At 39.6% G+C, this 21460-nt stretch overlaps 1 protein-coding gene across 1 annotated transcript in view; it reads right to left on the bottom strand.

The window, feature by feature from the left end:
* The window catches only part of PTPRB (protein tyrosine phosphatase, receptor type, B), a 61526-nt gene that overhangs the window by 23764 nt on the left and 16302 nt on the right, over positions 1–21460 (bottom strand). Inside the window, exons 5-14 of the mRNA XM_009327668.1 lie at positions 21340–21452; positions 14007–14285; positions 13381–13638; positions 11835–12098; positions 9127–9396; positions 7036–7296; positions 4475–4741; positions 2894–3157; positions 1635–1898; positions 347–610 (exon numbers count right to left, since the gene is read on the bottom strand). Coding sequence (XP_009325943.1) covers positions 347–610; positions 1635–1898; positions 2894–3157; positions 4475–4741; positions 7036–7296; positions 9127–9396; positions 11835–12098; positions 13381–13638; positions 14007–14285; positions 21340–21452 — 2504 coding nt within the window. The remainder of the gene's footprint in view (positions 1–346; positions 611–1634; positions 1899–2893; positions 3158–4474; positions 4742–7035; positions 7297–9126; positions 9397–11834; positions 12099–13380; positions 13639–14006; positions 14286–21339; positions 21453–21460) is intronic.

The raw sequence follows: 21460 nt of genomic DNA, 5'->3' as shown, positions 1-21460 counted from the left end.
GGGTAAACAGAGGCATAAAATAGCTTAAGTGATTCAGCTAGAGATACTAAGCAAACAACTGGCATGCATGGGAATAACAGAAACCCAAACACTGACATCTCAATACCATTCCTATGCAACAAATCAAATTATCTGCCAATAATCAAATATTGGTGTCTGTGACATTTGTTTATTAAGCACAGATCAAGTTGGCTGAAGTACTACTGTGCTTTTCAATGAGATCTGCTATCTTTGTGCCAGTGTTACAGGAGCTCAAATAAGATCATGGTTCTTCCTTGATTTTCTGTGCCTCATTCTTTCCTCTAGAGAAGCCTCAACACATTTTAAATACCACATTATTTCTTACTTGTCAGGCCTTCTATGAAAGTAGCACGTTGTGCATCTCCACTGATTGTCAAGACAAGAATTTTGTATAGACGTCCTGGAGTCAGAGCTGTGAACCAATACTCCTCAATGGTGTTCCCAAGGAAAATGGGTGGAAAGATCTTCATATCATTGAAGAGGAGCTGAATCTCATATTTATCAACATCCCCCTCAGCCTTTGACCAAGTTACCTGCAGATCTTCTGTGGTTCTGTTACTAAGAGTCAGTTCCTTCACTGACTCTGGCACTGAAGAGGTGAGAAGAAAGATAGGAAACTTCTGAGTACTTACTACCAGATCACAGCAAAAAGATAACAGCTCTGAGGCCATGCTCCTGAGCTAAACTTTTCATTTGGTTCCCTAAGAAAAGCAGTAGATTGCACTTATTTGCAAGGGTTGCTGTTTGTGGTTTGCACCATATCTAACACTGGAAGGTCCCATTTCAGAACAGGGAGTCCACAATCTATCAGCATAAAAATAATAAACGAATAATAAGGGAGCCTGCAGGGAGTTTGCATAGCCAACAAAAATTGAGTAGGATCTGCATGTACAATAAATGCAGTGCAAATAGGCATGAGCTAGTGCAGACCCAAGGCAAGCCATCTGCGTGATGCAGCACCATACTGCGCAGTTCCCAACTCCTGCCAAATGCAGGTCAGTTATTTTTGCCCAGTGTTACATCTGTGTTAATAAACTTGGTTTCTTTAGCATGGCTCATTAGCTTACATGCAGTGCTAGGTGAAGACAGGCAGATTGCATCCAGATCCCTGCCGGCTCACAACTAGCCACCTTACCACTCTTGTCCCATGCCCTCCAACTCCAGTTCTTGGGGTTATTTAAGTAGAGCAAGGTCTAGCCTATCTTCGTCCTTATACACTTCCATGACCAGAAAAAACTGTCTTGTACATTCTGGCATAGTTTAAGCACAAATACTAAGCTTATGTGGAAATCTGTACAACTGCTTTTCAGTTTTCCATGTTTCAAGATCTGCTTTCCAAGTTCACAGCACAGGTCTCTTCTTTCACTTTCTGCATGTCTGCAACTTAAACATTGGTCATAAACTAAATACTGCTTTCCTTATTTGGAATGACACACATTCAAAGGGTCACACTCAACATCCTATGTTAAAATCATACGAGATTTTTGAGCTCAGCTATGGTAAATAGAAAAAAATCATTTTATGTTAAAATCATATGAGATTTTTGAGCCCAGCTACGGTAAATAGAAAAAAATCCTGGAGTGTCTCAGGATGTTTCTGGAGTATTTACTTACTTGTTCTGCCATAGACCCTTTCACTAGTTTCGTATTTCCCACTCCTTGTGCTGACTGTGACGCTGTACTGCCTCCCTGGGACCAGATTAGTGAACACACATTCATTTTCATCCTTTGGGACACTTTTTGTTTGGATGAAATCATTGTTGTTCTTGATGATCACTTCATAATTATCAAAATATCCAGAGGCATGTAACCAGGACACTTTCAAGTAGTCACTTCTGGCTGAATTGCTGACAGTAAGTCCCTGAACACTTGAAGGGACTGAAAGAAAAAACACAATTAAAGATTCAGAAAGCAATAACTTCCTGAAGTAACAGGAGTTGCTGTAGTGGACTACATTTGTGGTAATTACCAGACTTTTCTGAGGAAGTTGCAAAAAGACCACAATGTGGATTTAAGCAATACCCTACCCTCTAAAATAGTAACTCTGCAGTTTCCAGGCTGCTTTATGTCATATGACAATAATTTGCCTTTCCAATTTTTGGTCTTTTGGAACTTGGTCAGTTTTGCTTATAGCAGTGAGTTCCACAGGTTCACACTAGTCCTGAATTTGCTTCTCCGCATTTAAATGGCTGTCCCTTGGCTTTTCACTTACATCATGAGAAGACTAAAATTGCACTAACTTGATACTCTTTGTTGTTTTAACACCCCTTACCATCTTTCTTTTACTCTACTGGTTTATCAAGTGTAAAGTCTCAGTCTTTTCAATCTTTGAGGAAGTTTTAACAAGTTTTCCATCATTATTGCCACTCTTCTCTGAAATTTCTCTATTCCTGTTATAATCTCCTTGAACACTGCATGACCAAAACCATAGACTTGGGTGTTACATGACCAAAACCAATAGACATGGGTGTTATTCATTTATGTGACACCTTATTAATATTTTAGTAGTTAGCTCCTATCCTGTTCTTTCAGTGTTTGAGTAACTTTTTGGGGGGATGCTCTACAGGATATACTTGAAGACCCAAGTAGAGGGGTTAAGGGCAGGAAAATGCATTTGAGCGAAAACTGATACATGATTTCTGCTCGCTCACAAGGACTGACACATGACTTTTTATTCATCTAAAGTAATTATGGATGACATAAAGCAGCAGTAGGGGCATAAGAATAAGACTAAGTCAGTAAAGGTGTAATTTTATGGTTTGACCCTCCAACCCCTACTCACCCATCCCAGTTTGGTCAGATATTGTTAGTTCATTGATAATGGCTATACAAAGTGGTTATGGCGACTGTATTCACTCAGAGGCTCTCTTTACCTGTCCGTTCCTGGCTGAAGGAATAATTTTCATACTTCCCACTCTTCGTGGTTATCATCACATTGTAAAGCGTCCCAGGAGTAAGGCTGCTGAAGGAGCATTCACTGAATGATTTGGAAATGGTGAGAGTCTGAACAATCTGGTCATCGTGAGAGAGTGTTACCAAATAACTGTCTACATCTCCAGAAGCTGGCAGCCAAGAAACACTGAGGTAGTCACTGCGACCTGAGTTATTTACTGTTACTCCAGTCACGCTGGAAGGAACTGTGCAACAAAGAGGAAAAACCAGAAGAGCTTTAACTAGCCAATTCCTATTGTTGTGAGAATGCCTGGAATGCCACCCTGCAAAATAAGCAGTCTGGGACTCCTGAGAAGCTCTGCACTGATTCCCACTCAGCAGCACTCATCTGCTTTTTGGAATACAGTGAAGGAAATTGTCTTTGGTGGCATTATCCCAGCACTTCTAAAATCCCAGAAGATAAGTTATCCTCTCAAATTGCCATTCATCAGTAATAGCAATAACTACTGAGGCTTGTATGAAGTTGAGGCCCGTAGCAGAATGTGTTTAATTTACAATGAGTTCTCTGACGCCTAGTGGCCAAAACATGAATGAAACTTGTTTTTCAAGCCAGCAAGGCGAGCTCAAAGGCTCCACATTGCTAGAACGCCCATCACTCAGATACAAAATTATCAGTTATTATAGGGACAGACCTTAATCATAATGAACTGCCACATTTTCACTGGACTCTGATGCACTGAGCTGACTTACCTCAGTAGAGGGGCTGCCCATCAGCTGTCAGAGTCAAAAATATTAGAAGATTTTACAAAATATGTCTATGTACTTTAAGTCTTTTAGTATTATTCTTCTCCAATTGTTTTTCTTTTTTTTTTTAAACCTGAAAATATTTGTTTTCAAGGAGGACATTGGAGCAAGCTGCGGAATGCCTGGCCTTTGCCAAATTCACATAAAGGGTGAAATTGCACTGTGTTGTCAATTTTTCCCTCTATATAAATATCCAAAGGACTGGTATTACATTTCATGAGTCATTAAACTTACAAATTTGATGCAATAGTAAATCCTGTCCTATGCAGTACAGAAGGGCCTCATAACGAGCAATTAACCCTGGTGGACATTCTTTAATGTTGGATTGGAGAAAAAGAATGGCTCATGAGAGACTGAAACACAAATTCATCCCACCACCTTTAGGCAGCTAATTTGCACACCTAAGTAAGGAGCAATCACCCTATGCTGCCATCTAGTCAAGGGAACAAGAAAATCCCTTCCAAGGAGTGATTCACCCACGACAGCTGTACATCACTCTCAGGGTGTATTTTTGTCTTCACTACAGAGTGATCCTGCTGTACAGAGTTCTTGTCGGAGGCAGAGCAGTTAGCTCCCTAAAGCTATGTTAACATGAATCTGGACTACGGTGTGTTTGAGGTCACACACAGGAATTATACAGCTGGAACTCCTGTATTTCTGAATTCTCAGTCCAGTGGCTTAATCACAAGACCATTCTCTTTAATAAATTCAGCGTTTAGGAACTGACAAAAGACATGCTGGAGTATTTTCGTTTTTACCTGTCCTTCCCTCTGCGATCGTTTGCCTTGAAGATATCCCCCCGCTGACAGTGGTGACAACAACTGAATACAGTCCTCCAGGTTTCAGGGGATAGAAGTGGTATCTGTTGGTTTCACTGGGAACAGACTCATTTTTAATGACAACATTCTCGTGAATCAGTAGCACTTGGTACGAGTCTACATCTCCCAGCGCTCTTGTCCAGTTGGTGAACAAGCTGTTGGTTGATCCCTGACTTGCCACGGTCAGACCAGTCACTTGGGCTGGCACTGAAAAAAAAATTGTCATAAAGTTACTGAGGAGAAACAAAATACAACAAAAGAAAATGCCCCAAATAACCCAAGTTTAGTCACACTGAGGAAGTGCATCAAAAGAACATTCCAATTTGCAGCCAGACTCAACAGCACTAAAAATAATCTGACTGTGGACTGCTTCCTGTCTGATGGGATGTGGTCTATGGGAAACTATCTAAGGCACAGAAAGGTCTTGCGGCTTTAGCACAGCTTTTCTCAGTCAGACCAAAATGATTCAAGATCAGTGAATGGGAAGAGATGGCATTTTATAAATACCATTAAACAAAAGCCTTCAATTTAGGAAATCACTTGGTTTTGTGATGACTGTTTCAAATACAATCTGTGTCTTTCATTCACCCTTTCCTCTCCCATTCCCCATCTCTCACTCCTATTAAATGGCAAACTAGTTTGATGAATACCTCAGGCACGGTCATCTATACCTCAGAGAAGTGTCAGACCCTTTAATTTTGGGAGTAACTGAGACGGATGGCTTTGGTTTTACTTTTTACGTCAGAAGATCTGCAGGATACTAACTTTTCTAGCATCAAAAGATGAATTAATTGTTAAACTAACATGACATTTATCTAAGTACAAGCTGGTGAACTTAGCCAGACCAAAAAGGAAAAAGAAAGAATGGAAAGGAATGGAATATCTAGCAAAAATTTTATCCAAAATCTTTTTTTTTTTTTTTTTTAATTTGACAATGTTTGGTCTAAGCAAGGAAATACAGTTACTTCTTTCTAAGTATTTTTGCTTACATGACCAAGCACAACTGAAGTAAAGAACCCTTTAACTTTACAAAATGTGATTGCAAGCTTCATCTCTTGTTTTATGTGAACCTTTTTTTGCACACATAGTACTGGATTAGCAATCATTAACAAAAGCTAGAAAATTAGGCTTTAAGAACCCTTTAACTTTACAAAATGTGATTGCAAGCTTCATCTCTTGTTTTATATGAACCTTTTTGCACACATAGTACTGGATTAGCAATCATTAACAAAAGCTAGAAAATTAGGCACATAGCTGAAAAAACGTAACATTCATATAAAACTGAAGCAAAAATCCCACCTATTTTATAATACTGTCATAACATAGCAAGGTCCAACAAGAAACAGAAGTGCCAGATTTCTATGCTAAAGGCACTTTCAGTGGCACCTCAGGCTTCGCTGGGAGCTGACCAATCTGGGAAGCATGTAAGACCTATTTCTGTCATATTTACAGCAATATTTTGCAGGCCTAGTAGGTTGTCCTACTGAAAAGCAGATTCAGAGGTCTGGAATGCTTATTAAGACCTACGTTCAAATTCATTGACGTTCGTTCTTCATCACTTTGAATGTAATGCTGACACAGTATCCCTGTCTGATGTATCTTCAAGCATTGATTCATACTAGTGAAGTGGGACACTGTAACCTTTATGCCTGAATAGGCCTCCTACAGGGGCGCAAGGCAGAAGGAAGTGAAATCCCAGCTATCTAATCACATAGTAGAGAAATAAAAGTGTAAGTCAAACTTTTAAGGCCTTGGAAAGAGTTACAACACTTTAGTAAGGACCACTATCAAGCCACAGGCATGATTAGATTAATACACTAGCACCTTGTTTTTCCCTGTGCTGTGCCAGACCAGAGCTACATTTTTTAAGACTTTGCTTGCACTGGAGAATGCGTAAGTCAAGCAGAGTAAAGCAACAATTATGGTTTAAAACTTGTACATGTGCACAAAGTTAGCACCCTGCAGGGGGTTGGAATGGGACCTTCCATGTGTCACAGTCATCATCCTAAGTAACAGATACAGATTTTGGAATCAGAAAAGCAGAGATTCAAAATACATTTTCAAGGTCACATATGTTTTGTGTCTGTCAACCTTGGAATGTTCCCCCTAAAGCAACATTTTCCTGTGTGGTGGTGTGTTTTTTTTCCAGATGATGAATGCTTTGAATCAAGGAAGTGACCTTCCTGAAGATACCCAGTGAAAATTGTTCTTCTTATATGGAATCTTGTGTGATGTACATCGATCAGACGTGACACAATATTTCAGAAAACTGTTTTGCTAAGAATTACGTATCCATTTCCCCAAAACCTTAAATAAATACTGCAAGATAACTGACAGTCAGAAATGAGAGACTCAGAAACATAACTTTTCTCCTGAAGAAACAAATGTAAATTCAAGTCTTTTGATATTTAGACACTGAGTTCATTCAGTTCACTACAAAGCAAAGAACGCTGTTAACAGTTAACAGAAGTAAAGAATAAAATAGTTTGACAGGATGATACCTGTTCTTCCTTCCACTGAAGTCCAGTTGCTTAAAATCCCACTAATGGTAGTGATGGTAGCTGTGTATTTTCTTCCAGGTACCAAGTCAGTGAAAGTGAATTCCTTAGCTTCTTTTGCAAGCCCTTTTTTTATGACAGTAAGATCCCTGTCTCCCAGTGAAACCACGTAACTGTCCCATTCTGCAACAGGGGTCACCCACATGACACCAAGTGAAGACTCATTAGCATGCTTCACACGGAGCTGGAGAACAGGCTCTGGAGCTGTAAAAGTACACAAATATCACAATGAGAACAGGACTTTGTAGTGAGCACACATGTCATATCTCAAGCTGCTCCGTATCTCAAGGAATCTGTTCTGTAAGACAGAAATGTGACAGCAACAGAGTATTTGTAATCAAGAGGAGATTCTTTACCTTTCTCTATGGAAGCCAGTCTTACAAAGCTAGTATTTGTGCTACTTTTCCAGTAAAGGGCTGTAGCAGCAGACTTCAGCAATGATTATAGCTGTAAAGCTTAGGTTTAAACTTATGCCAGGATATATATTTCAGTATGAATGGGAATGCAGTGAAGTCAGTGAGCCTCCTCTTGAACTGTGGGTGCTAGACAGGGATATAAAACATTTGTACCATAAAACAGATCTACACCAATTTAGCTGTAACAAACAAGTATGCAAATTATAAGGTCAGAGTGACATTGATTTTGCACTGGTTCATATCTCAGTGAAGTTGGGAGACACTCCAAACTTACAGTGGTATAAAAGAAAGAATTTGATCAGTGAACTTCTGTGTGTGTTCATGTGTGTGTGCATGCATGCATACAGAGGGCATCTGTTACCTAACATAGTCCCCTGATCTGATTTTGTGCCTGTTACACTGAAATCCAACTCACTTTCCAAGTTGAGTGGAATCACTCACCACTTTTCCAAGACTGTGGGTTTACATAAGAGAAAATTAAGTCAGAATAGGGCCTAATACCTCTGCTTCATAACAGGTACATTATGTACCCGACTGTGGGTCAAATACAGTTGTGATACACACACTGCTGGATATTATTTATTGGACTACGTTCTAATCACTTAGCTGTGTCAATTAAAAGTAACACCATAAACTTAAATTATTTGTAATGTATATCAAAGTAAGCAAGATGAGAATCTGCCTTCCTCTGATCAAGTTGGTTAGAAGTTAGAGAAAACTGCAGTTCTGTAGCATCTACTGGTATTGCCATTGGGCAAAATCAACAAAACGAAGCCCTCGGGGAATGACAGGTAAGAGCGTAGCAGGAAAGGCGGGCACCAGGAAGTGTGAGGATAAAGTGGGGTGGCCCTATCTTATCTCACATTCTCCTGTAAGATAAGGCTCAGGCTTGAGCCTTGCCTGATACTCCTTCTCCAAGTCTTCTTGTCCTCTGAATTGCACTTATTTTGCATTCCCAGAGCAGAACCATTAACAATTATATTGCAACTATTTTTTAAGTTTGAAGCAATCAATCAGATGTGGCTTTGACTAGCACGCGCCAAAAGAATTCCAGTAATGTCACTGCAGTGTATATGGATTTCCTTCGGAAAGGCTGACTTGAACTGGTTAACCCCATTTTATTTCTGGAGCACAGGAACAAGAATTGGGATGTTATGGAACACCCACACTAACATATGGCTCAGACGGTTTTGGTTAACACTATTGATACTAATTAGTTATACAAGCTGGCAAGTAAACCAGTTTGCCACTGGATGCACTGATGAACAATACAAGAAAATCTATATTGCTCTCTTTAAAAAACTATATAAGGTGCCTGCAGTCAGCTACAAAATCTAACAGTGAAATGTTATACATGTAATGTTATGCCTCAGCCATGACAGAATGGTGATATAATTCCCAAAACTTTCACTAACAATACATTTACCACAAAAATAACCCTGACAATTTTCATGGAACTGCTAAAAATAATTATTTCTGTTTTTCACAAGGGAGCTCCTTTTTACTGTATTAATAGTGAAATTCATCTGTGGATTCCCAGGTACTATTTCTTTCTGATTGTCCACAGAGCCCAGCTGAACATTTTGCACTTTCACACTTCCCAGACGAGCATGCTGACCTGTTCTCCCCGTGCAGCTAGTCTTGCTCTGCAAATTGCCACTCTCCACAATGACTTCCACATCGTACTGCCTCCCCGGGATGAGGCCCACGTCGTGGATGAGATACTCCGTGGTGTCCTTCTCGAGGGTGGTGTTGAGCACCAGGGCCGAGCGGTTCCACAGGAGCAGGCGGTACCTCTCCCAGTCTCCCGCAGGGGGCAGCCAGTTCACTCGCAGAGACCTCTGCCAGCCACCACCACCGGCTTTCAGCTCAGAAACTTTCTGGGGAACTGAAATACAGAGATTGAGAGAGTAATTTTGAAATGGGGTATTTCTGGTAAGACGTCCTGCAGACTGGCAAAACCTGTCTCGCAGCATAGCTATTGTAGAAGTACTTGGATCAGTTAGAGCAACGTGAGGCAACTTGTTACAAAGGTTGGCATTCATTTTAAAGATAATTTTTACTCTTCCCCACTCCAACCGCTCACTTTTTCACTGTTGGTTTCTGACATCAGAAATAGGGAACCCTTCTTAGGGCAGCCAAAATATCCCCCGTGCACTTCTCAGATGCATCTTGCAGTTTTCAGTTAGCTTCCCAGTTGTCGCCTGGACTTAAGTTCACTTAGAAACTGTCAATCAATTTTTCAAAGCTAAGGCCAAAACTTCAGTCACTATGGGCCAAATTCTGGTCTCAGCAGCAGAAATGCAAAGTCTGATGGCTTCTGCTGCAAAGGCCTTGTATGTCCTAGTCCCTCCCAGCTGTAAGGCACCAAGGTTCAAACTGAGGTCCATTAAAGCATCCACTCCGTCCTGTCTCCGGACAGACTCAAGGGTCCTGAATTTACATGCTCAACCTTCCTGCCCTACTGCTGCAGGTCACACTGGACCACTGAAGCTTATCTGATTTTCATGGAATAATTAAATATTAACCCCACCAAGCGGAGACTGGAAGACAGATGCAGACCCTTAGGTTAGGATACCTAGAGCTTAGTGTTAAGATACTCAGAGATCAGCTTTGGAGCCCTGAGACCATCAGCAAGTATTAACTGTAAACTACAAGGCTAGAATCATGCTCTCACGTTTTCTCTGGCTTAGTTAATATTTAATTGCTCAGTACCTAGCAAAGGATTGAGAGATTTCTACCAGCACCACAAAATACTTACCAGTTTCACCTCCCACAGGCATACCTGGGTATCAAACCTAGATCTCCCACATGCCAGTGAATATGGGAGATGTGTTTCAGTTGCTGAGTGAGTGGATAAAACACATGGTGTTTTGTTAGGAAGCATAGATGTACTTACATCATAACAGATAAAGTTCAGCTTTGTCAGACTGGCTGGACATCATTACATCCTTATGGTACAAAGTTTCAGTCCCTGAGATGTCCATATTCCTTACAACAACATTCCTCAGCAGGTTCTGCTGCCGTAGGCACCCTCTCAATACACAGCGATGTGGATAATGTTCTTGGGCACCCGTCTCTCTCTGTGAGTTACAGAGGGATCCTAAGAGTCTAACCCCTTCAGTATCTGTAGACCTGACAGCCTGGATTTACAAATTTATCTTTAGGCCACAAAGCTTCTGCTGAAGTGACTCTCTTTTCAAAGCTATGGAAAAGTCAAGGGAAGGAATTGCACATGATCAGCATCCTTGGAAATGGGACTTCTAGATCCCCAACTTTGAAAGTACTGGGTCTAGGTCACAGATTTGGGGATCAGTGGTTTGAGTGAAGGCCTGAAGCTCTCCCTTCAGATGGAAATGGTAATCTTAAAGATCTTTAATGGTAGGCTAGACAAACAAAAAAGACATGCATACAGCCAGTCTAGCTTTGCACTTACTGGACATAAAAGGCTTTTCAGGTGTCTTCCAGCCTGCACTGAGAATGGGGTAGATATGTCAAGGGTGTGCCTTTCACATGAGATGTTTAGTTGTAGATGATAAATGTTCTCTAAAATAAATACTCTGCTCTCTCTCTCACACACACACATTTTATATTTTTTGGCTCTGAGTCTACTAACAATTCATGTACGTATTCCTCACCCACTTATATATTTTTTCCCACCTAAATTCTGCCTGGGCTAGGCTGGTGTGGAGAAGATGACTGTGGCCAGTAATGCTGTAGAAGAATTATGCCAGGATTTTTCAGGTTCAGAACTCATACAAGAGATACATGAAAGAAAATTATACTTCTGAAAGAAGATAAAAAAAACATAACCCAGCTCTACCCAGGCTGCCACACGCCTTCCTTAATCCATGCTGTTGGTAGTAAAGAAAGCCGAGACCTAATCTTTTCCTATTTGTAGATTTGTGTCTGGAGCAAGGGATAATATCAGACCTTGCAAAATTACTTAAAAATCTGTTAGCAATTTGGCTACATGCAGACTTCCCCATAATGTAACTCATTTTATATACTATGCTGAGTTGAATTCAAGGTAACAAAGTTGGTCAGAAGTGCAGTAGTATGGAACAGTTTTGTAACAGACTCACCCAACTATAAGGTCCAAAATGCATTAGTTTCCTGCTCCCAAGCTATGCTGGAGCTGCCTTTGGCTGCCAGATTAACTGTTGCCAGAGAGTCAGGAAGGGGTACTCCCGGAACAATATTGTGCTCTTTATCTTATTTTGCCTGGAATACAAATCATTTTGTCTCCTACAATGATTTTCTACAAGGCCAGTGTAGGCAAAAATAGCATTGGTTACAATGTTCTTACTGAAGCAGAAGACTTACATGTCCTTCCAGTTGCCATCCGATCAGTAAACAGTTCACCACTGATTGTGCGGGCAGTAACCTGATAAAGACGTCCTGGAGTTAGCTTGTCAAAGTGAATCTCTGTGACCAGTGGCTGCAGAGTTTTGACTTCTTTAACTGATCCAAGATGAGACAGAGTGATATTATAGAAATCGAGGTTTCCCGAAGGTCTTCTCCACTTAACTTCTAAAGCATCTAAGCTGTCATCATTAGTCACCGTCAAATCTAGGACTTCAGCTGGGGCTAAAAAAAGAAAATAAGGAAGAATAAAATACTTCCACCACAGAACATAAAAGACCTGCTGCCTCAAACTGCGATAGTTAAGTTTTGCTTTTGAATAGTTATATAAGATGGGAGTATGAATGATTGTGCCTGAACAGTGAAAGGGCAAAGTCTGGTCACAGTGAAACTGAACCCAGCCCTGTGTAAGATATTCTGCTGCTGAGAGTGACACCTCTTACGATGCCCACTCTTGTTTCACGGAATAGAAAATCAGTTAGCCATGTTCGGCACTCACACTAGTCATTTTGAGTGACTATAAAACAGACCAGGCACATGCTCCTAAGAACAGAGATGTCTGCGTACATTTTGGTAAACACTATAGCATTATTGGAGCTATGCCTGATTTATACCAGCGTAGAAGGGATTGGAATCAAACTCCTTCATTCAAATGCTCCACCAAAGAAAAGCATAGCCACCTCCAGTATCTTCATTTCTCAGGCTTGGGGCACACTAGGTACTGAAATGGAGGACCATGCTGCAAGCTAGATGGAGTGCTTTTATATTCTGAGAAAACCTGTGAGAGTTAAAATTTTTGCACCCCACAACAGGAAGAAATAAAAAATTCTGAAGAAATAAAATGAAACAAGAGTATAAGCCTTTTTTTCACTTCTCTGTGAAAAAAAAAAAAAACCACATTAAATTTTAAAGTTCTTAACCTACTCTACATTTTTTTCCCCACTTCCTTTTCAGAAGTGCAGCTATTTTGCAATCCAAGGAAAAAAAGTCACAGAAAATATTTTTTTGCAAAACTCACAAGCTCTGCATCTCCCATTCAGCTAAGTAAGAATCATGGAGCTAAACTGCCTTCAGTACTGTGAAATAACCAGACTACACAGTGCCTCAATTCACTGAAGAAGTTCATACAGGAGTCAGATGAACCTCTTTCACAGATATGAGGTGATACTAGGGCACTTGGGCTCAGATTGTTAACACCTAACTTTACATGTTTAATGGAGCTGCCTGCAATAAGCAATGCAGCTAAGTTAGCTGCAGACACTCTACAAGCTAATTTAGCTGCTAACTTTGCTGCAGTGCTAACTTAGGGAGCTAAATAAGCTTATGGTGTCTCTAACTCCCTCTATAGTCTTTGGAGAGAAACACCTACCAAGGGTAATTCAGCCACTGAAGTCTGGGAATATACACTTGGAACATGAATCATTTATTATAGTGAAACATGTCCTGTGATATTATTAGATTATGGCCTTAGCTTCTTGTTCTGTTGTGATGAATTCTGAAATCATACCTGTCCTGACTGTTTGAAAACTGCTGCTCTCCAATCCTGCAGCCTGGGTTATGACAGAGAGGTTATACAGGTGGCCCGCTGTAAGTCCCGAAAAAGTGTAGGAGGTCAGAGGATCTTCTTGGTGAATCTCATGAACTGGGACATGATCATCCAGTAACACCAGTCTGTAACTATCCACGTGCCCAGAGCCAGGAGACCATGAAGCATGGATAGTGTCTGTCTTGACACTGACCTGAATATTTTTCACAGGGGATGGCACTGTTGGAATAAAAACCACATGCTTAAGGCCTAATGGTTGTCTCCACAATTTCAGCCATTTTGAACAGATTTACTTTTGAAATATCTTGAGTTTCTTTAGGGTTAGTTAAAACCCAACCCCAAATTTATGTCCAAATACACCATAACAACATGCCTCCATTCATAGCAAACTACTCTTTATGTTAGTCAGAGATTCATGTTTTGTTTATTTCTACTTATAATCAATAGATACTTACATATATATATATATCTATCTCTATATATATCTTCCCAGGTAGAATTATATATATTTGTTAATTTCAAAATGCAGAACTGCAAAATACCGTAAGTGGTTTTATTTAGATGAACTACAGTAAAAGAAGTCCTACCAGTAGATCCACTTATGTGAAGTTCCAGGGTACTCTTATTTCCAGCAACTGCACTGAGGACAATGTTGTATTTATTCCCAGGGATGAGACTAGAAAAAGTATTTTCTGTTTTTGAAATTCTTCCTGGTACAGAGACTTCTTGTATCTTTTTATTATCATGATCAAATAATACTAGGTTATACAAGTCCACCTTTCCTGAGGAAGGATCCCACTGAACCTGCAAGCTTGTGAGTGTAGTTTTTTCCTTATTAATTTCAAAACGAGGTGGTGGTAAGGGATCTGTAGTTAAAAAAAAACAGAAAACATAAACTAGTATTTCTTGCATTGGGATTGTCTGAAGTTTTACACAGTAGCACAAAAAACCTTCTAAAACTCTCCCTTTATCATCATCATGCTGACAATGCTTTTCAAAAAGTCTTTTTCTTTCCATTTATAAACATCGTTATCACTGAAACTTGTCTACAAGAGTCCTGCAGAATTCAGAAATGTTAGCGTATATGTGTACACACTCACTCACACACACACACGCACGCGTAGAAAAACGCTTCCAGTTGTGGATGTATATGACAAGCTTGGAAATTTGCTGATAGTAAAACTGTAACAACTTTAATAAGAAACAGCAAACATGAAAACCCAGCAAATTACACTCAATACCTCAGTGTAATGTAGCTTCATAGATACAATGGTACCAGTGGCTTTCATTTCCTAGCACTCACGCTAAACACTTTATCACTAATGGGCATGAGCATTTATACAATTTTAAGGGCAACAATCCTTTGTTTTCAGTATTAATTTCACTTCAAACAGATTCTGATAGAATATGCTTCTGCTCTGCTGTAGTATTGTTCATATAAATTTAAAAAAACCCAAACAGTATACTGGATAAACTTTTAGGAACTATGTTTAATTGGGACTATTTCTCTGAGAAACTCTCAGCGTTTGTTATGTTGTTTATTAAGGAGCTCTCAAGTAAAATCACCTGTAAAATACGATACACTCTAAAGGGATGGCAAACATTTACCAAAACAAAAGACTGTTGCTTGTATTCTCCGGGTGTATTTTGTCACTCACAAAACTTCATGCAAATCAAAAGAAATGTATTGTATGTTGATGTACTAAGGTATTGACATTTATGTCTCCCAGTAAGGTTAAGCAATTCATATTAAAAAGGTATTGTAAAACAACCCAAAGCAGCAAAATCAAGCATTCACAAGTTGGTGAGTTAAAGAATAAAGGTTTCCCAACAATTTAACAACTAAATTTGGCTTCCACCTGAGTACACTCTGTGCTACTCTTGCCTAGCATAAGACAGGGAGCATATGATGCATCCAGGCTGAGAACTGAGGTCTCCATATGAACAGTGCCTTAAACACAGAAGAGTAAGACCCTGCTTCCCTGAACAAGGCATATGAAAGAGTTTGAGATCACATAATTAAAAACTGCACTGTAAACTTTGAAAGGACGAAGCTGAACCTACCCCCACCCTACGAATACAGCGGTAGGAGTATTATGGGGCTAGTAGCCCTTAAGCTGTTTTTTCTTCAAAGCCTGGATGGTGCGGAGGGTTTAACTGTTTCTTACAAAGCTCTACTGAGAACATACTGGTGCCAGATTTTGGTGGTATGCTCTGTCAATAGAGTATATTAGGAATTTCAAGGGAATATTCCCTTCCTTGGAGACATTCAAAAGCTGTCTGGACATGGTCCTGGGCAACCGGCTCTAGGTGGCCCTGCTCAAGCAGGGGGCTTGGACCAGATGACCTCCAGAGGTCTCTTCCAACCTCAACCCTTCTGTGATTCTGTGACTCTGTGAAAAATACTTGTTTCTGCTTAAATTCAAATTCTTGCTTTGGGCCACAGAGACGCTAGTGCTCTTCAGAAAAAGAGATGAAAATTAAAGTAACAGTATCAATAAATAAAAATAACTATCTTCTTTTCTTGACCTCTTTCTTAAAGGCCAAACTAACTCTGCTTAAATCTGAAAAAAAAACAAAAAATTAAAACTTGAGTCAAAGACCAAGCACATCAAACTTCAGGCCAAATAGTTAAAACTTCACTCAGTTACAGCAATTGAAACAGGAGGTTTTAATGAAAAGTGTCAGGAAATCTTAACAATAGGCTTGACTACCAGCTCCACCTATAATATATACTGAGCCACTAAAGACTATTATGTTGGCAAAAGTGAATAGTGAGGATATAATCTTGTTCCTTGAAGGCAATTGTTCTAATCAGAAAGGTCAAACTTTGGGAGTCAGAAATAAATTCCAGCACTATATATGGTCAGATGCACAGCCAGCTGAAAAAGTTTTAATTTGACTGATATCAAGAGAACAGTCATGATAACTGTCAAGAAGTTTAACTCTCTCTCTGCCAAAGTCAGGACTGCTCGTTAGTCCTGCAAAAGTAATCAACATTGTAATCTGCATTATTTGCCAAATTCTACAAAAGAAGATATCTCCTACATTTTTAGAAGCGCTTATACTGTCCTGGGTAATCTGTCTTCTAAGGTCCATTAGCAAAGAAGAGAGTTGCGTGCCTAGAAGGTGAAGTTCAGAAATTCAGACTTTATCTAATCTATCTGGTCCAGAAAACAAAACACTCAGTGCTTTGTACATCCGCTAGAACAAAGGAACAATGAGATTGGGAAGTGCCTGGGCTGAAAGAGCCCTGGATGGAAACAAACACTTAAAAAGCCATTTACATTGTTATACAAGTCTCTGCTGGCAACGATACAACGCTGATATATCACAGAAATAAAATATTTTCACAAAGATATTTTTATACCATTTGATACTATATGAATTAATGTCTCCTGGTCTACAAAGGAATCTTCCAGAAGACTTAATGTTGTTTGAATTATATTGCACCTCCATTTTCACTTTTTGGGAAGAGGATATGCTTTGTGTGCACAGCTGCTACAGATACATTTTATAGAAACGATAGATATGGTTACGTCCAATCCTAATGACATGACTCCCAAATACAGCCTGTAAGCACAGAAACACCCCTGCCTTATGCAGGAGAAAAAAAATAACGGAGACATACGAGCCCAGGACTGAGTAATGGGGAATTCCTGCCAGTCTCAGCCATACTCCTACCAAATTATCCATTTTTTTCAGTGACCTACTTCACAAGGACTTTTCTGAAGATTAAGTAAAGAGGGTTGATTTCATTGTCCTTATTAAGTACAAATATCGATTTCTTTGGGATGATACGCAACCTAGAAAAATCTTTAAAACATGGTTATTTATTTTCTTCTTGTCACTCTGCCTTTTGAGATGATGATCATAACCATCACGTGATTATGGATGATAGGATTATACAGCCTATAGTCAGAGCCCTGTCACAGTAGTTGTTCCTACAGATGGCTAATAAATCAGATTTGTCCCAGATAATTTGAAATTTACAGGAGTGAACACATGGCCAAGCCATGTTTCTGGCATTTACAGAGTTACATATTACAATTGAAAAATACTCTACCTCTTCTGTGTCTTAGAAGGTAGAATTTTTAACCTCTTTTCATTCAAAGATTTAGCAATTTTTCTGACAAAAATTTATTTACCTGTTAGTTCTCTCAGTACAGGTGGCTTGGATTAGGCAGTAACATAATATATCACTGCAATATTTTTGTAGAAAACAATGTTGAAAATGGCACTTATAAGCCTATTTTAGAAGATGTATTTGAAAGCAGGGGAATTGCCAAGTTGTTTTTCATGGCTCTCAAGACGAGTATTTCAAATCTGAATTTCAATTCAGAACTGAAATTTGTAAATTTAACTGTAATTTAGGATCTGTTCACATACTATTGTTTTTAACTACAATTTTAATTAAAGACTTAGTCATTCACTGAAAATACACTACTGAAATACACAGTTATGCTGGTGTGCAAACATTTGGAGAATTGAGAACTTAAAAAGTATTTTATCTGAAATCAAGAAAGACACAACCCTACCATCTTTTGTCATAGAGTAGCTCTCAGTCACAGAAATAGTTTTACTGAGAATAAAGAAGATAGCATGAAAGGACCGACAGGTGCATGTGTTGTCTCAACTTTACAATGTCAAGCATGCTGACTAGTTGTATGGTTTCATGTGCTGTTTTATGTACATATATTCAAAAAACATAACAAATGGTAAATATTAATGTGAAATAAATATACAGACTTGTGCCTACTAACACCTGTAATCTCAGGTTTGCAGTGGAATGTGAAAAATTAGCTCAGAGCTGATAAATGGTGTTATTGGCTTTTTCTTCATTTCTTATTCTACCAAAATAGCACACCTGCCAACACTGTATGTGTGTTTGCACACCTGTGTATAACTGGCTTATATAGTGCATACGTGATTGTATTTTCCATCCTTTTGGAGGACCTATTTTAGTTCCGCTCTAGGGGATTAAATACTTGCCATTTTAAATTGATAGCCCATAGATCAAAATTGCTTGAGTAAAGAGACTCTACCTTAGTGGACCAGTGCGGATTATTGTACCAGTATTCCATACATTATTAGATTTCAGATCTATGCATCCACCAGTGAAATAGAAGCTACTTCTCTACTCAAAGATTCATGAAGGGTCTGGTGTTACTTGAGAGTTTATGCAGTCTTGGTGAGCTGCGCACTTACTCTATTGGAATATCAAACTTGCAAACAACATAGACTTAACTCATTGTCATAACTATGATTTTAATGAGGACTTAAATACTGAAAAGGCCAAATTAAGTTAGGGATTTGGTCCTCTCCAAGCGTTCACATTACAACTGCAACTACGGTACACATTCATCGCTTTCATCTTAAGTCCTTAGTCAGAACAGATCACACTCAAAATTTAACAAAGTATTTTGGATTTTATGGGCTTGGCTACTCCAGCACTTTGTATAAGAAACATGATGAAAATTGAACTCATAGCAGGAAGGAGCACATGAAAATTTTAACAGGATTGAATATGAGCAAAAAGGTAAAAGTTTCTGAACTAGGTATATAAACGAATCTGCAACTTTCTCTGTGTACATTTATTGTATCAAGATGATACAGACGTTCAAAACCTCATTTTGCAATAGTAAACACATGAGATGGGATTCCTCTCACTTAACTTCAGTCATCTAAACTTCAGGTGCCTGCTTTAACCTAGGCTCCTTTTACAGTCAGTGGAGAAAGCTGGGCACCTCCAAAGGACAGCTTAGCCCATCTTTCTTAGACAAAGAGCTCAGGAAGGGAACCTCACTAAGTACCAAGGTCAAACATCATATTTTTAGACGGCCCACGATAGCTCAGTTCCACTACCATTCAAATCAGTGGGAATTTTGTTTCCAATACGGCTGAAAATATTGCTTGTATTTCCATATTGACCGGATAGTTTCCAGGAACATATGCCTATGGACATTCAGGCTCAGTAGATCGTGAAACAAAACTACGGACATCAAGTTACAAAGGAACAGGTGAAAAAGAGCTTCCAGAAAATTGTTTTAAAATGCTGCCTCTAGTGGAAACTGTATACAGAGGAATAATACTCCCTCATTCTGCATTGAAATGCATAGTATTGACAGTACAACATGGGTTGTTGACAGGCATAACAAACCCTATATATTATTTAGAAAAAAAATAAATGGACAAATTTTAGAGCTAATTGCATATTTTGAACACCATCAAGCAATGCAACTGATGTGATTGAATCAAGGAAGGCAAGGAGCCACGGAGCAATCTGAGTAGCTGTCTTTGCAGGAAACCTCCACGGTTCCTCTATTCTTATTTCATGCTTTTGACTGATCTCTGCTATCCAAAATCCAAACATAAACTTCACTTCAACTATGGTCCACTAATTTGCAGTATTTCAACTTAAACTTTAATCAGCCTTTTCACTCTGATGTCAGCTACATGATATGACTATAAGCAGCGTTGCTTCCAATCACTTTTATCTCACAATCTTGCAAAATCTATTTACTGATAAAAAAAGTCATAAATGACATGTACAAGCTACTGTCTAAATGATTATGCATTAATCAAAATGTGGTCTAAAGTGGTATCTTTTTGTCTACTTCTACGCAAGCATTCAACAATAGATCTCTACTATCCAGTAACGATGGTGATTTATACCTGTCACTGATAACGGCTGATTTATTCTTTCAATTTTCAAATTACAAGTCATCAATATTAAAAACGGTTGGCATGATGCATGACACGGATTTAAATCACTGTCTGCATAGAAACCATTACTCATTTTTACCAAGTGACATGACTTGTGCTTAATGTGTAGCTATCACACCAGCAGACTTGTCACTAGACTTTTTTTCACTTGAGTTACCAAAGCAAATTAACGGAGGGTATTTAGTGCATTTGTACAGTTAATGCAGGGAAAAGGGTCTGACAGTAAGCAATGTCTCCGAACCGGTAATTGTTAAGTATTTGACTGCTGTAATCTTCAATACTAAGACTGCAAAGTACCTCTCCGAAACGAACACTTCAGGAGCAAATCAGGGAGGCATTTAATGATGCACCTCATTTAAGATAGCTGTTTTGAGTCTTGTGTTACCTCCATTAAGAGGTTGGACAATACTATATTTCATCATCTTTAAAAAAACACTAATACAGGTAGAAAGAGTCCAGTTCTGTCACTGCAGATGGTGGCTCTATGTCATTCATTGCTTCACAGCTGAGTCGTTCACATGCCCACGCAAACACGCATGCAGAAAGGGGGCTTTCCTTGGCAGCACTCTGGCAGGCTGCTGGAACATTTTTACAGCCAGTCATGGATGCGACACTGTAAGTGCTTTGCACACAACTGTACATTTTAACACCTCACCGGTTGTATTCAAGAAAAACATACAAACAAGAAGTTTCAGCCTTACTTTCTGACTTTTAGACTCTGGTTAGACAGAATAGAAGTATAGAAATGGGCTGAAACAGTAAGTTATCCTTGAAGAGGATCTACCTGCCATGAAATAGATTGTATTTTAAACACAGTAAATAAGCTGTCACCTGAGGAACTATGAAGCCAATAGGTTTGCATGAGCACAAAGGATGTTACGGGCTACTACTTCTTAAAGCATTCTGCTGGATGGCAGCTTAAGGGAGCGGCAGAAACGTACTCCCAGCACTGACCTAGTCTCCTCACAGCACCTTCTCGTTTCAAGCCTGCTGGGTTAACTTCTGGCAGCAGTTACTCCTGGCAGCAGGGTAAAGAGAACTCAAGCGCAGGATAGCTATGTTCAGCAAACGCTGTAGGTTTACAGCGGCTGTAAATGCATCGCCCTCCTCTTCTTACAGCCGTCCGAAGCAAGGGGACGGGAAGGAAAAGCCCGGCGTCCCTCCCCGAGCACCTGCCGTCCCCTCCCCCCGTACCTGTCTGCACGGAGATGTTGACAGCCTCCCCGTCGGAGAGAGGCTCGATGCGGAGGTGGTACCAGGTCCCGGCCTCCCGGCCCCGCAGGGTGCAGCCGTAGGAGCCGCTGCCCCTGGGGGC

The sequence above is a fragment of the Pygoscelis adeliae genome, unplaced genomic scaffold (assembly GCF_000699105.1).
Source record: "Pygoscelis adeliae isolate BGI_AS28 unplaced genomic scaffold, ASM69910v1 Scaffold113, whole genome shotgun sequence".
NCBI lineage: Eukaryota > Metazoa > Chordata > Aves > Sphenisciformes > Spheniscidae > Pygoscelis > Pygoscelis adeliae.
Note: the sequence above shows the minus strand (reverse complement) of the source record. Positions and strands in the feature narration are given on the sequence as shown.